A 16,020-nucleotide genomic window follows, 5' to 3' on the forward strand; every position below is an offset into this window, starting at 1 on the left:
ATGTAGTTATGTACCATGAAAATATGCATCCCAGATGGTTAACAAAAGAGCTCTGCCTCTTGCAACTATAGTAACTCTTACTCTATCTTTTTTTTTAACACTCATGTAAATTCATTTTATTTTATTAACTTGGTCCATGTTTAGTTTTACTGCATATTCAATCTCTGCTACAAGGAAAAACAACTGGAGTTTTGTATGGTGGGTAGCATAGTATTTTGTGGATAGAGAAGAACAATGTTCTGGCTATCATCACACCTGGTATGTGTTCGTTGCAGAGAACAAATCTTTATTTTAATATAGCAGAGCCAAAAATCATCCCCATTTATTAATCTGATGTACACTAAATAACTTTGCATTTGTTACACAGATGATAAATATTTTGCAGATAAATTTATAAATACTTCCACATTTTATAGATTTATACTGTACACAGTCATCCTACACAGAGCATGCCCTTTCACAAATATACAGACAGCTTTCCTCAGGGGACTTAATTAAAAACACTTGGTCAAACATTTTGGAAGCTGGCAATCTGACAAAGAGGAGGATACTGGAAAGATGAGTTCACAATTGTACCAGCTGGACTTGAAATGAAAAATTCAGAACTCTGAAAGAGAGAATTTATCAAGGCACACACATGCAAACACATATATACAATAGTGATGACTGTAACTTGCTTTACAGGAGATCACACAGAGCAGTAAAGGAAACAAAGAAAGAAGGAGCGAGGTCAGGACCATTGCCAAGATCTTCCTGCAGATTAGCAGATCTGAAGTTGAATTCCCCTGTATAAATGACAATTCAACTTCAAAGTAGCTTGTTACCCGTATATACAATATGTACATGTTCCCTTGCACCGAGAAATGGAGACTGTCAGAAATGGTTATCATTTTCTTGACAACATGTGCACACTAATACCTGTGTGTTTGTATACTGAAGACTGAAAAATTGTGTTGCCAGTTGACTCAGAGCAGTCGGAAATTTGAGTGGAAGTTTAGAAGGGGAAACTGCAAACAGAAAATAACCACAAAAAAACTAGGAAAGAATACATGTTTTTCTCCTATTGCTTAGCATTAGAAAACACTAACAAACAAAATCAGTAACCTAACAATGCCAGTAAAATGCAGTGAAGGCAAAAAACTCACCTTTCTGTACCTCATCCTTGATACCCAACTTCTGCATATATGACATTACACTGCAGTGGAAACTGCCTACTCAAAAAAATACCTAATTATGTATATTGTACATATTTGAGGCCAAGTATGTGATACTAGTTAATTGTCATTGCCACAGAGAAGGTAATATTATCTACTGCTATTATAGATGTGAATAACAATTTTCTACTTAAAACTGTTAGCTCATGATCACAATTAAAATCTATATGCTATGGCCTCATACACTGAGTATATATTTTCTCCTTGTAAACTCCTACTTTCTGAAAAGTACTATGACATAAGCATTGGTAGCCTTTCTTAGTCTCCTCCCAAAGGTTTGGTATAGACTGGTATTCAGCTTATCAACTTACATAACAAATGGGAATAAAAAAGAATAGCAAGCTGCTTGGTTGTTTGTTTTTAATCTTATTATAGAGTTGGCCTTTCTGTAGCAAATATACATTCCTTCCTTTAGAAGGGATACACCCTGTCTTCTGCTTTCTTACTTCTGTAACGTGAGTGCACGTCCCCTACCAAAGGAAGCACACTGTAAACAGTGAGCATCCTGCAAAGAGGGAAGAAGCAACGTAGCAGATGCCAGAGCTTTTGAAAGAGCTCTTTCCACCATCACTGGTCTGTGTGCATGTGCTGATATTTTCACAATGAATGTGCTTGAATTGTAGCCACCATGACTTTATATGGCACTAATTACTGTAGAAGATCTTCATGGGTGTTAATCATTAACTGAAAGACACCCTGGCAATGGCTCTGTTTCAGGCTGGTCAAAGATTGCTGATAAGAACAGCAGCAAATAATTTTTTAACCACATCACTAGAACGACTGCAACTACGTATGCAGAAACAATGAAAAACATACAATACAGGAAATCACAGACATTTTCTCATACATTACTCAGAAGTTAGCATGTTGATATCCCCATGGACCATTTTGAAGGCCTTTCGGTTAAATAAGACAGAAGTCATAGCTTTTAGGAGTTTATGTATCTGAGAGCACTGTGTCTCCTAGTCACTGGAATACAACCAGTGCCTTTGCATGCTGTTTTGCTGTTTGGCACAGTGTGGCGGGGCAGTAGGATGGGCTGGGCAGGTAGGGGAAGGCAACAGCTAAGTCAAAGCTCATTTTTCAGACCATCTCAGGAATTCTCTTCCAATGTCTGAAAGCTAATGGCCAGTTGAGATGAATCTTGGCATCCCAACAATTTTGCAAGATTAAGTAAAGGTTTCTGCACAAGGAATGGAGGACAATGTTATTTTTGTTCAAAACATAATGCACAATGCAGAAAGTAAATCTGTCATACAGAATGAGATGAGAACATGGTTTTAAGTCTTACATCCACCTGTGTTATAGAGAGGTGACTGTGTACGTATGTGTGTATACTTACCCACATGTGTATCTGTATATGTATTCACCTCTAACTGTGTAATACTTCTTTAAAATATCCAATATTATATAGCTGTAGGCTAGGATTTAAAGAAAACATCTGAGAAAATAAAAGTAATTGAAGGCTACATCTTGATTTCTTTCTTTTCATGGTTTGCATTTAATTTGATTCCATTTCATTATTTTTCCTGATCTTCTTCTTTTGAAGGATCATCTTTTAACTGGGTAAGACAAACCTATGTAAGATTCGCAAATTACTTTTATCACATAGTCAGTGAGGGGACAAGTATATATTTACAAGGCAGACATCAAGAGGATATAAGATACGTCTTATAGGTAAGAATACATGCAGTATTGTAAGACAGAAATGCTAGCTGACAACTCTAGCTCTAGACAACAAATGAAACTGGAACAACATATAAGACATTGGACTCCTGCAGAGTACTGTGCTTGCAGTGAGTTATGAGTGCTGTCCTTTAGCAGCAATTGGTTTCAGATTGTTTGGTCAGGACTACTGGTGAAAACCGAATGCCAAAATTAGAAAGTAGGAAGCTAAGCAAAAAAGCAGATCCTTGGGATCCAAGCAAAATGAACTTAGGTGGCTTGCTGTGAAGAGAGTGCTGAAGGCCAGCCTGCCAGCTCTCTTTCTCTCTCACTTTCTCTCTCACTTGTGGACTGATGTGTCTGGTTACAACTCAGATGTGTTGATGGCCAGAGTGGGGGCAAGGTCTCTACAAATCTTCTTGGTTACATGGCATTAAAAGGTGCATTCATGAATAGCCTGGGTGGAAAGAACAATACTTTTGTGTCAGGTCATTGTCATCCATATATTTTTGCTGTTAAGTATTCTCAAATCTTTGGTTATTGAACTTTGTACTAGTCAGAAGTGAGCAACATGTTCTAGATCTTTGTCAAGCAAGTTAGAATGTTTACCCCATAAAGCAATTGCACTGTATTTTTCCCTAAGCATTTTGGTCCTAGTAAATGTAGACTGTATGTATCTTGTGGGAAAAGACTGCCAAAAATTACTGCTTTATTCATTTTTAGTTGCACGGGATGTACTCAAACTAGAAAGCAGAGTTATGTATTACAGGCTAGCATCTTTGTAGATAATTCAACATATTATTAAATAAGAAAAGTAAATCAATCAGGCCCAATTTGTCTTTTTCCTGTTTTTGACATGCTAAGTCACTGCATCAAAGTCCTGAATGTGGATGGAGTTCTATGTAGTAATCTTATACATCTAGAATAGGACTAAATGTTGAAGGATCCTTCCTTTACAGGAAGAAGTAGTGAATTTACCACTACAAAAAAAAAAAAAAAAAAATGCAGATGATGATAGTGTATCCGAAAATATTTTGCAACACTTGGTTAAAATTACTGACATTAGAAGAAAGCAAATGAGGCTGACTTCAGCACATGGTCTGATTGTAGACTGTGTGAGTTTAAGTGAAGGTAAGGGAGATCTGCAAGGAGCATTATAAACTGATGCATTTTATTTAATTCAAGTTTTGAACTGAGTTTCAGATTTTCTGGCTAACATGTCTTTTCTAATTCCACATGACTGCCCGATCCCTGGCTTGCCTTAAAACTACAGGCAAAAGTCTGTATTTTCATACTGCATTTCCTGGACTAGCAGCATTGGAAAGTACTAATGCAGGCAAATACCTAATATTTTGCAGTAAGTTTAATGAACAAGAAAGCAGGAAATATAGAGGAAAAGCAGTTTCTCAGACATGTTTTCTTCAGCAATATGCTTACTGAACATGTGTTTTCTTTCAAAACACCAGAGGAAGTGGAGCATTTCTGTTTTCACTTCTTGTGTCTTTGACCCCCTGAGTGCAAGGATTCATTTTTAACATCGCGATTGAAATTTCAATTGCATTTCCAGGTTATTAAACAGGAAACATGGCTTGTTCATTGTATTAGCATGATATCATCTTGTTTAGGTAAAGAGGTGTGACTGGATGTAAACATCTTTCTCTGACTAATAAGGATTAATTTAACACTCACAATAGGGAAGAGAGCTAAAGCCCAGCACACAGAGGCTGCCCATATGAGGGGCTGAGGACTATATTACATTGCTGAGAATTGGAATCACCGGTTGTGTCTCAGGAGTAATCACATGAAGACAAGGCTCCATAGTGGTAGGAAAAGAAAAAAAGGATACAGAATATTATTTCCTCCAAATGGGGCTGAGCTAGGTGCACAGACAATAAGATTCCCCCATATCTGTACCCACAGCAGGACCCCAACAGGGGCCATTCTGAGAGGATACCTCTCCTTGTATTAGGTCAGCCTTCTGGATATGTAGGGAAACGTGGGATCTGTCTGCCTTAAAAGGATAGTATTCACAGAAGGACTTCTGTGGCTGCTTTCCCTATTGTTTTAAAAAGATATGGCCAAATTGCAAAAGATATGTGGCAAAACTTCTTACCAAATGTTACTAGGAAGTCAGAAGCTGGTGAGAACAGAAGGAGTTTTGATTTTCATTAAGATTGGTCATCTAGCAAGAAAAGTAATTTGAGATGGAAAAAATGGAATGGCATGAAGAGAAAGTGAGCAGAGCTTGAGCTAGCAATCTTAACTTTGCCCCTCTTTCCCAAGATGATAAAGGAGGAGTAGACTACAGGAGCCATCAGGTAGGAAGGCTAACCCTTTTTCACCAGTGTCCAAGCCATGTTGTACACAACTCTGTAAGGGGACTGCTTAAAATCATGCATAGGGAGGAAGGTTTTCCAATACAGCATTCATTATCAATCCTCTTCAGCACTCCACCATTTACACCTACACTTGGTTCCCTTGGTAGAAGCTTGCACTCAGCAGTCAATGCAATGCACACCAAATGTAGCACATGCTTCTAAGCAACAAGGTGCTAACATGGATATTGCCAACCTGGTTAAAACATACAAACATAATAGATAAGATGCTTTCAAGAAATAAGAGTTTGCTAAGTCAAACTCTACTGTTACACAACCTGTAAGAAGTAAAACTAATTCAAACAAAATTTCTTTGCCAAAAATGAAAACGTGGTCTCTTTCATGGACAGTTTTCAAATTTCAAAATAGTTGATCGTCGTAGTTAATAGCATTCTAAATACTGTCAGTCTTCTCTGTTTTCAGGGGCCATTGTACTTTTTGTCATTGCTGCTGTTGGGATGAGTTTTCATCTCTATAGGATAACACTAGATGCTATATCCTACTTCAATTTAGACTTATAGGAATTTCCAGTTAGCAGATAAATAAGTAGTTTTGATTACATTTGTTTTATATCTGTAATGTACAAATGCTATCAAGTTTGATTTTCTCTGGTGTATAAGGGATATAAACAGGCCACTAAGTGATTCTTTGTTTCAGATATAAGTGAATAGACATAGAAAGGGAGTGCCATTCCTACCATCCAGTATTTATTACCTGAGATTGCTTGTGAGGCTGCAAAAAAAAGACAGATTCACTACAGATTGGTCAAATTACTTTTGTTTATAATGTGAGTACTATTTGTGTCCAGATCTCCATAAATTAAGGATTTCTGATCAAGTCTGTGGATTGCACCTATCTCATCTACAAGTTATTTGTAGCATGAAGTTGCAGTCACTTCTTTTGTCTTTGTGAGATGAATCTTTCCTGCACTCAAGCAAAAACTATTGATTGTTCAAACAACTTTGATCCTGGCTTGCATACTAGTTCAAATCTGTTGACCCAATTAGCTCATCACCTAGGGAAATTCTAACTTTAGGTTTTGTTTCATACGTTGGAAATGTTGGTGGATTTTTTCTTTGTTCATCTCTTCCATTTACTTTTTCTCCCAATTCCTACCCACTATTATTCTTTTTTCCCCCCTACCTTAGAACATTCATTTAATTCTGGACTATACAAGGTCTCCATAATCCTGAATTTTTTAACATTTACTAATTCTGTTATTGCTATATTACATTTCATCCAGACTTAACCACATACTCATGACATTGTCAGGATTTAGAATAAGAACTAGCATTGAAATCGACATAGTTTTACATGTAATGAGATTTTAGAGTGTTAAATTTGAACCACAGCCCTTAAAAGCTGAATCTTGTTTTCCTATGGCCCATTTCCTCCAAGCTGGTCAGGTGGTATGAAGTGTATCTGAATGTTTTTGGTAATTACACGCAGAGATGGGCAGAATATACTACTGCAAGAGGACAGTGCATAGAAACATAATGCAATATTTTACCATTGCTTTTAATGTTTACTCCAAATATGTACAGAGGCTTCAGATTTCAAAATAACTTAGGCAGTAAGTACAAGGATGTGAACATGTGCTACTAATGAATGGCACAGAGAAATAGGGCTCAAACACAATACTCATTGCAGAAAACAGCCTTGAAATAATATTAAGGCTATGACTAGTGGACAAAAGCTGTAGACGCAAAAATGAAACCAGGATTTTGTTCTTATCCTAGAATTTAGTAAAAAATTAATCTTCCTCCTTTATTAGCATAGTCTAGAAATTTAAAAGACATGTTTAAGTCAGATTTAAACATAAAATATTTCATCTCATATATCTTGACTGTTAATATTTCAAAATAAATACACTTTCTAATTCTTTTTCTTACTGTAACATATTTAAATTATCACCATCAAAAATAATGCACCCTAGTTTTTCATACTCATGCTTTTTTAATTCTGGTACTTTTCTAATTTAATCGCAGAAAACCACCTCTTGGGCTAACATTTTTTGTACTACAATACGTAGCACAGGCATTTGTTAGTAACTGTCACTTCTAAAATCAGTATGTTAAACAGTGAACTTTAAATGTATTGAGCGATCTTTTTATGTAGTCTTTTACTGAGTCTTTTAATATGACAAAGATAATGACTGATACAGAATGCAGTGATAGATACTAGTACCCAAATCTAAGTTCACATGTAATAGCAAAGGAAAAAATAATGAAAAAAATCTTTCTTATGACACAGTGACATTATCTGAAAGCCAATGTCTTTGGCAACAATTCACATACCTAATAGTTGTTGTCAAACATAATTAGAAAAAAATACTGATAATTTTTTCTGTATGTTGTATAGAAAATTTGTAATTTGACACTTGAAACTGCAGCTAGTTCATCAGCTACTACAAGTTATCTTAGCTCTACTGAAAGCAAGGTCAGTTTCTGTCATTAGAAGATCTACCTCTTTGATAACTTTATATCAATCTATATGTATTAAATTTTTAATGCTAACATTTTAAATAGATTCCATAACCTTTTACATAGCATTAAGACTGATGGGGAACTTTACTGTAATCTGTAACAGTCCACAACACAGAAGGAATAGATTTACTGCCATTTACACTCCATCCATGCTCTTGGTCTAATAAAAACATTACCACTCTCTGCAGCCTTGTCATGGCTTCTTTCTTAATGGCCTTTCAGAGAGACACTTGGAAGTATTAAATGGTGAGACATCTCTAGAACTATTTAAAATTAGCTGAGAAAATTATTATATAAAGAAGTGTATAAACTATGAAAATATGAAGTTGTTTATATATATAAATAGCAAACAAACCTCTAAAAGTATCTTACTTACCATGTAGTTCACTGGCTTGATTCTTCCTTTATTCATACTTCAAACAACAAAAACATTTGCATTAATTCACAGTTTTAAAATGGAAAAAATATTCCAGATGCCACAAGTGAGAATAAAGCAAAATTTTTCTGAAGGATCAGCAGTGAAGAGTGAAAATGTTCATTTTGTTATTCTCTTTACTGCATACCCATATGGACTTTTAAATTCCCTGTAGTAGTTGTTGCCTTCTCCTCAGCCAACATGCGGTGTAGTTGGTAATCTTTACTTTAGATTGAAACTGCCTAAAAATGTTTACCAAGAATTGTTGCCACAAGTTTTTACCACCTAAGCACAGCTGCAGAAGATCAGTATTCTCAGTACTGAAGCAATCTGTAGAGTTTCCTGATAAATGCTGCATGCATTGATACATTAACATTCTCTGCACCAATACTGCTAAGTAATTGACTTGCACATCTGTATATTACAAAAGCTCACAATGCCATGACCAAATTTAGCATGTGATTTTTAAACAATGTGACTGCTTTCATTTTAAATATCTGGTAATCAGTATATTTTTTACCTTCATGGATATGACACCGAAACTGTTTTAAGAGGTAGCTTTGCAGTTTGAAGTTAAATGGTTTTGAACATTAATGTATGCAAGCAAACAAAAGTGAAATTTAAATTTTCATACATAGGTTTCTAAATCTCTGCTACTCAAAATCTTTTGAGTTTGATTTCTGACATTTGAGCACTGTACTCTGTGTTGAGAATCTGAAGCCTTTGCACCATTGGTCAGGAGAGTTGACATTTGTACAAAGAAGGAAATAAATAGCAAATGTTTTTCCCATTTTTGCCATTTACATCAACACCTGTGTTCTTGTATCAGGAAGCCGAAGTCCTACCAGACCTCCACATACCAGAACAGTAGAAGCAAGGAGAATAGGGATTGCTTTGGTGATACCAACAAGGGAACCAAATATTAGGTTTCCAAGTACAGCTGCAGCTTTGCATAGTGCATTCAAAAAGCCAAAGCCTGTTGCCCTAGAAGAGAAAACAGAAGAAAATTTTAGAAATGGGTGAAAGAGTAAAGCCTTTGAGACAAATCCTCAGTGGGAATAAATCAGTACAGCCCCAATATCTTACACACAGCCTATGCCAATAATGATTTTGTGCTTGTATTTATAATGTGAAATCAAAGCTCAGCTGCTACAGTACTTGGTTGAGGCAAACTCATTTTGCTGCCTCAGGGACCAAAATGTGAAACTAATGACAGAATGGGTGAGTTTGCAGCTCTAGAGTAGAACATGGGACTTGCAAATGGAAATTCAGTAAGAGTTAAAAGGCTGGATTAGGAGAGAATGGACGTGTCAAGCAGCTCTCAAAAGAGAACTGCTTGGGGATCTGGGAAAGAAGTCATCAGAATTAAAGGATGATCACCTTTAATAAAAACAAAAAATTAAAATTAATTTCTTGCAGACAGTACGCATGTTAAATCAATGCTTTTTCAAAGGGCTAATGAGACCTCCAATAGTAATGGATGTTTACCTCTTAGAGGTAAAGAAGATAGGGCATATAAAAACCTGTTTGCTGCAAAAGAGGTATCTGAGAAACTCTGAGGAAAGGGAAAGGAAATAGATTGCCAACACGAAGTATGACACAAGCAATTCAGGTGGGCTCTTGCATTGCAGTGGTGTGATTATAGTAGTATGAAATAAAGTGTTCTAATTGTTTGGTGGACCATGCACGGGTGTATTGTGCAAACTGCTATCATTTTCATAAATTGTGTTTTGACATGACTATATGATTCATAGATGCAGGAATAAACTTCCTCTTCCAAAAGTGTCCTAACAAAAATATCTGTATGATAGTAGAATCTCTAACACTTCTCAAATCTCTTAGAAATGAAAGAGAGAAGGACTGTGTAGAGCTCACACTGTGTTTGCTGTGGAAAAAAATAATTAAAATGAGGAAGACAGATGTTTTAATTTTCAGAAAAAAATGTTTCTTTCTTGTACTGTGATTAAAAGGCCCTAGTCTAAACTGAAGGTATTAACAGAAATGGTAGTGGTCTGACTGACTAAAAAGATTCTATTGAGGTACATGTGAGGGAAGGGAAGAAGTCTTATGCTCAGAGGTACACTGAATTTCTAGGAAGCTTGAAAAACTTCTACTGGAGCTCCTGAAGAGCAGCCCAGAGAATCAATCTGAAGTAAGCAGACTTGATCCCAGCTGAGAGCAAGGACATTATCTCTCAGTGCTCTTCACAGAACTGTTTTTTCATTTTGAAAACAGAAAACTATGATAAGAAGGGAGAAGAGATCCTCTGTCTCAATAAACTCATGGACATGGCCACAGCCCAGAGTGTCAGAGTTCATCTCCTCTGCTCTTTGGCAAATCCAGATCTCAATAGTGTTGATCAGTTAGGCCCTTTGGTGTCCTACTTCCAAGCCAAATAATAGAAGAGAGGTAAAAGCTTCTCTCTAGTACAGTTGACCACGGTAGAGGGGTTCTCAGTGCTAACCATGCCCTGTCTGGAATACTGTGCTTCAGAATATTTGGTATATTTGAGGATCCTGCATCAAAAGAATGATGTGGGTAGGTCTAGATCCTTCCGGTATATTTCTAAATCACTCTAGTTGTTCTAAGAAACATAGCTCTAGTTAACCCACAGGGTCAAATTTGCAATTATGGTACTTCTATTGTTAAATTCTTAAATCAGTTATAAGGATGTCTGCAGAACAGAATTAAGACATGGAACAGACTAATTAATATACCTTCAAAATGTTTGGTTTTTTTTTTTTTCCAGTATGTCGCAGACCAAAGTCACCCCACTTGCCTAAAACCTTATGAAAGTAAAATCAGATGTTCCAGTGTAAGCTCTGTGTATTATATGCCTTTTCCAAATCTGGGACAAAACACAAGTTACGATTTTTTACTGAGTGATTATAATCCTAATATATTTATTATTAGTTTGGCAATATGTTTCTTGCAATCCACATCACTATGTTAATCTCTCTAAAATACCTCATATTTAGCAAAGAAATTACTAATTTTTCTGAAATAAGCAGCATTCCTCATTGTGTAACACATGGTATCCATCCAGATGTTGCATGACAGTAAGTGTTGATGATATCTAAGGAAGAAGAGACGGGTCACTGCAATGGCAGAGCAGAAACAACTCAGAAAACTTTGGAAAAAAACCAAACAGAAGAGACTCAGATATGCCTCCTGAATGTTCAAAGCCCTCACTTTTCAATTTGATTGAACCTGCAGTACTTTTACAGAATACCTAGTGCTAATAAAAGCTAAACATGCCCATCTTGTGGATAATAATTTTGAAAATGACATGTTCTGCCCCCCAACAGTCCAGACCCCTGAGGGCTGCCAGAGAGAGCAGCAGATGAGGGAATTTTGGAAGGGCTGCTTGTGAAGATTTCTGATAGAGAAACACTTGCAGTACCTTCTTGCAAATATCTTCCTCAGAGGAGGAATGAGCAAGTTAAAACTTGCCCATTTTATGCACGCCCTTTGAGGAACTGGTCTGAAGGAGGAGCGTGAGATACATTGAAGGAAGCAGCGAAGAGCCACCCTACCGGAATAATCTTCCAAAACCTATGAGAAAACAATCAAAACTCTGGTGCAGAAACATTTGCACTACAAGGGCAGATAAAGCCCAGAATATCTGGAGGAAGCTGATGCAGGATGGTGGGTAGCTACCAAGGGGGAAGGAACTCCAGACTGACACATCTTATAGGGCTCACAGACGGAATAAGGCTGAAAGGGATCACAGTGGGTCATCGGGTTCAACCTCCCTGCTTATGCAGGGTCATCCTAGTCCAGCAGGTTGCACCTACAGGAGGTTATTCTTCCCAGGTGTGGGACCCTACATTTGGTTCTGTTGAATTTCAGCCTGTTCTTCTGCCCATCTCTCCAATCTGTTGAGGTCGTTCTGAAGGGTTGCACAGAGGATGCAGGTGGGAAGGAGGATCATGAAGACTGTATCACAAGCAGGTAGAAAGAGGTTAAAGAGAACACAACTGGACTGGAAAACCAAGTTTATGTGATAGGATACCAACAGATTTCAGCTATTCTGAAGAAGCCAGGGAAAGAAGAAGAAAAGAGTCAGAATGGTTCTAATTTCAGATTCATTTATGTACAGAAAGTATTTCAAAACTTATGGTGGTGACTGGTTGTGATTTGTGTCTACACATGTAAATATGACTTCTTCAGTTGCCAGTGCTGATGTAAAATCAAACTTGCCCCCAAATAATGGTAACAGGAAAAAAACCCTAACCGTGATCACATAGAGAAATTAGACACCTGGTTGTCAGCAGCCTCAGTATATTCAGACAGATACCAGAACTCCCCAAAGAATATATAGATCCAGCTAAAGCAAATTTGGATAGATACAGGCAGGAAATCTTTGGAAAAGCAATAGCACAAAACATATGGGGATGCTTTACTTATATTTAGTGGTTTTTTATACTACCTTACAAAGGTAAGCTGTTTCACAGATGTTAGCTGCTTACAGCAACTAGTTATAACAGGGGTCTGAATATAATTTTCTGAGCAATTTGAACTATATTTTTTCATGTGCTGGGCTCTACAGATGCCCCTGTGCTTTAAATCTATTATGGATTATATACCCAAGATTACCTTATTAAAGCTTAAAGTAATTTTGTATAATATTTGCTCATACCTTTTGTGTCAGCAAAATTAAGGTAATTTTTTGGAGCTAAAAAACCACTTCTGTTTGTGAAATGGACTTATAGAATTGTGCCAATTGGAAGGGGTCATTATCAGTCTAGTCCCATTAGTGCTATCAAACTATAAACAAATATAAGTAAGTCAAAATAAACCCATTTTTATTGCTCTTGGCTGTCCTGATGATACAAAATGAAACCAGCAGAAGTTCAATATTTTAATCTTTAGGCATATTTCAGGCATGTCCTTTTGCCTAAAATAAGCACATTATTGGCATGAACAATAAGATTTTTACAGGCTTAAATAAAAGTTGTTACAACCTGTACCTGAAAAGCACTATCACTGTTCAACCTTCATACTCTTCAATTTTAATATGTTAATATGTTTAATATGTGTTTGAGTGTGAACTTGTTGTGTACTTGTAGTCAGAATGAAGTGTTCAAGCAGTTATTGAGTTCTAGGGATAGCAAATTCAAGCTCCTTGGTTCTTTAAACATCTTTCTTAGAACAGCATTCATGATTCAAATCGGTTTAAATCTTTATTAATTTATGCCTCTATAATTGTTCTACTCAATCCAGTGGAGTAAAAATAGCCAGAAAATAAACATGCTGTAATATCACACACATGTATGGCCATAGTCGTCTCTTGCAGCATTAGTACAGTCTCCGCTACAATGTTTCATGAAAGTGTTAGAGTGTCTGCAAATGATCAAAGATATGTGATGTGTCATCTCAGCATCATGGACCAATTAAATGAAAAATTCCAAGAGCGTAGGGCTATTTGTACATACACCAATTTTCTTTCTGTTGATCAGTTACTGGGTAAACACTTACACAAAAATGTCATTTTGACTCCATGAGTAGTCATTATTACTATTCAAGGGAGAACCATGGCAAGAATCCCTTGTCCAGCAAGAGAATGCCCTTAAACCCTTCAGGAACATAAAGAAGAAAGTGCTAGTGAATCAATTTGAGATTGTCTTAAAAACAAAAACAAACAAACAAAACAAACAAAACAAAAACAAACAAACAAAACAAAACAAAAAAACAGGTACAGATTTTAGTATTGGTAGGAGAAAAATGTAGAAGTCTTTTATAAAAACGTCAGAGCTGAAAGAAAGCTGGATGTTACTGAAAAGGAATTTTCCCCAGTGTATTTTACTTTTGCCACTGAGAAAGCTGTGACAAAGAAAAATGCTTAGCTTCCTTTCACCCAAGCCCCACACAAAAACAGCAAGAGTCCAAACAATTAAAAATAGAGGGATTATCCAAGACTTTAGATTAAAAGAGCTTGTTTCCTGATTGCTTCTTAGACCAGGTGCTTATATTTCTACATAAAACAGTTCAGATCCACTTTTCCATTGCTAATAGACTACCAAAAACTTCACTGTCCTGCAGTAGAGCGCTACTGAATGTGTAGCAAACACATCCATTAACTTTCTTGCCAGAGCTAATGCTGAACCTATCCAACAAGTTACAAGAAAACATGTGAATATCACTTTTGTTAGAGTTGATAATATGTAAAGTATTAAAAAGAGTTTCAGAATGTTCTGTGGACAAGCTTCTATATATTTCCAGATATTTCATATTCTTTAAAAAAAAGAGTACAAAAATACTTATTGTAGCTTATAGTGGTTAGTGTACAAGTAATACTGTGGAATTTGCCCTCCTGCCTTGGACTACTGCCTGAGCATTGTGTAGTTTTGGCATGCCATGCCTTAAAAGCATTATCATGAAATTTCAGCAAAATGCAGTTGAACTACATCCACAGGATGGCAGTAGAAAATAGCTGTCAGGAAATCTACTGTAAGTTGATGACTGCTGTTATGACTCTTCTGACAGCCACAACAATACAAAATTGGACCCTCTGAATAATATTTATTATTCTGGGAATAGATCCTCAGGTATCAAGAAGTGAAAAAATTAAATATAATGAACTGAAGAGAGGAGACTTATTTCTTAATTATAACAAACACTTGTAAACTTTTTTCAGAGGTAGTAAAAAAAGGCAAAACAGGATGACTTCATTTTATAGCACACCTTGACTTCTAAATGTTCCTGGACAAGATTCAAACCCAGATGTCTGGCAGCTGTAGTAAAATGATGAATTGATGGTTATCTGATGCAATCTGACCTTGATTTACTCTGTGGGAGATGATCTATTACTATTCCACTTTCTATTTAGGTTTTGGTTATTTCTTGTATGAACTCTCTAATGAGAATCCTGGTTTATACAGTTGGTGTTTCCCAAGTTAGTTCACCAGAAGATACATATCGTTTATGTGAAAGCAACAATTGCATTTTGAAGTCATAAAAATATCTTAATGTTCCTTCTTCTGAGAACTTTAACTCTCTTCCATTCATATTTATATTACAGGCAGAGCTAGGAAACTGTGCAATGTTATTGCAGGCCCCTTAGGCACACACATTACAACGCAAGCCCTAATTACTTCACCACACAATATTTTTTTCCACATCACTCTGCCAATGCAGAGAACAAAGAGAGTTTGAGGGTAAAATATAAAGGTAGTAAAGGAAATTTGGTTTTCCTCATCTGCTGCAGAAGTTGGAAGGTGCTCTCTGAATAAGGTTGGGGACTGCAACATGAGAAAGCAGTTTCATGGTTAAGGTAATTGAGTGCCGTCAGGAGAAAGGGTAAAATCCCTACTCCTGCCACAGAATTCACATATGATGCAAGTCACTTAAAGCTAACTAAATTGTCATAAGCACGTATTTTACATTTTCTGGGTGCTCAGCTTAGCACCTTCAGGTTTATGTCACCAAAGTGCTAGGCACTTGTATCCTGTAGTGGAAGTTAGACTTTTCACCCATTCCCTCTTCTAAAATGCTCAGTGACTGGAATTGTTCGTACCACACACCCCAATCTATAGTTTTCCTCTCGCTTATGCACAGTACTAAAGTCACTTTTAACAATAACATTTTCCTTGATGCCTCAATTTCTACATCATCTGCTTTCAAAACAGTATTTGGAAAATATGGGAAGTTTATTAAAAAAATTAAGAAAGCATTTTGGGAGCACCCAAAAATGTTCACAAGATATTGTGAACACTGCTGCTTCAGAGCAGTGCTTCCAAGTCTGCAGAATAGTTTGGTTTGGTTTTTAAGAGGCCTTTATGACTGACCAAAGACTTCAGAACCTGCTACCTAGTCCAGAACAGCAGAGCCCTTAAAGAAGATAAGGTAAAAGACAAGACAAA

The 16,020-nt window shown here is 36.5% G+C and overlaps 1 protein-coding gene across 1 annotated transcript in view; it reads right to left on the reverse strand.

Annotated features, from left to right (window-relative positions):
* Window positions 1-259: 259 nt before the first annotated feature.
* The window catches only part of SV2C (synaptic vesicle glycoprotein 2C), a 115,243-nt gene continuing 99,482 nt past the window's right edge, over window positions 260-16,020 (reverse strand). The window contains exon 13 of the mRNA XM_027634937.1: window positions 260-9,139. Within this exon, the coding sequence (XP_027490738.1) occupies window positions 8,956-9,139 (184 nt within the window). The 3' untranslated portion in view covers window positions 260-8,955. The remainder of the gene's footprint in view (window positions 9,140-16,020) is intronic.

This window comes from Corapipo altera, unplaced genomic scaffold, assembly GCF_003945725.1.
Source record: "Corapipo altera isolate COAL_440 unplaced genomic scaffold, ASM394572v1 61411, whole genome shotgun sequence".
Taxonomy (NCBI): Eukaryota; Metazoa; Chordata; class Aves; order Passeriformes; family Pipridae; genus Corapipo; species Corapipo altera.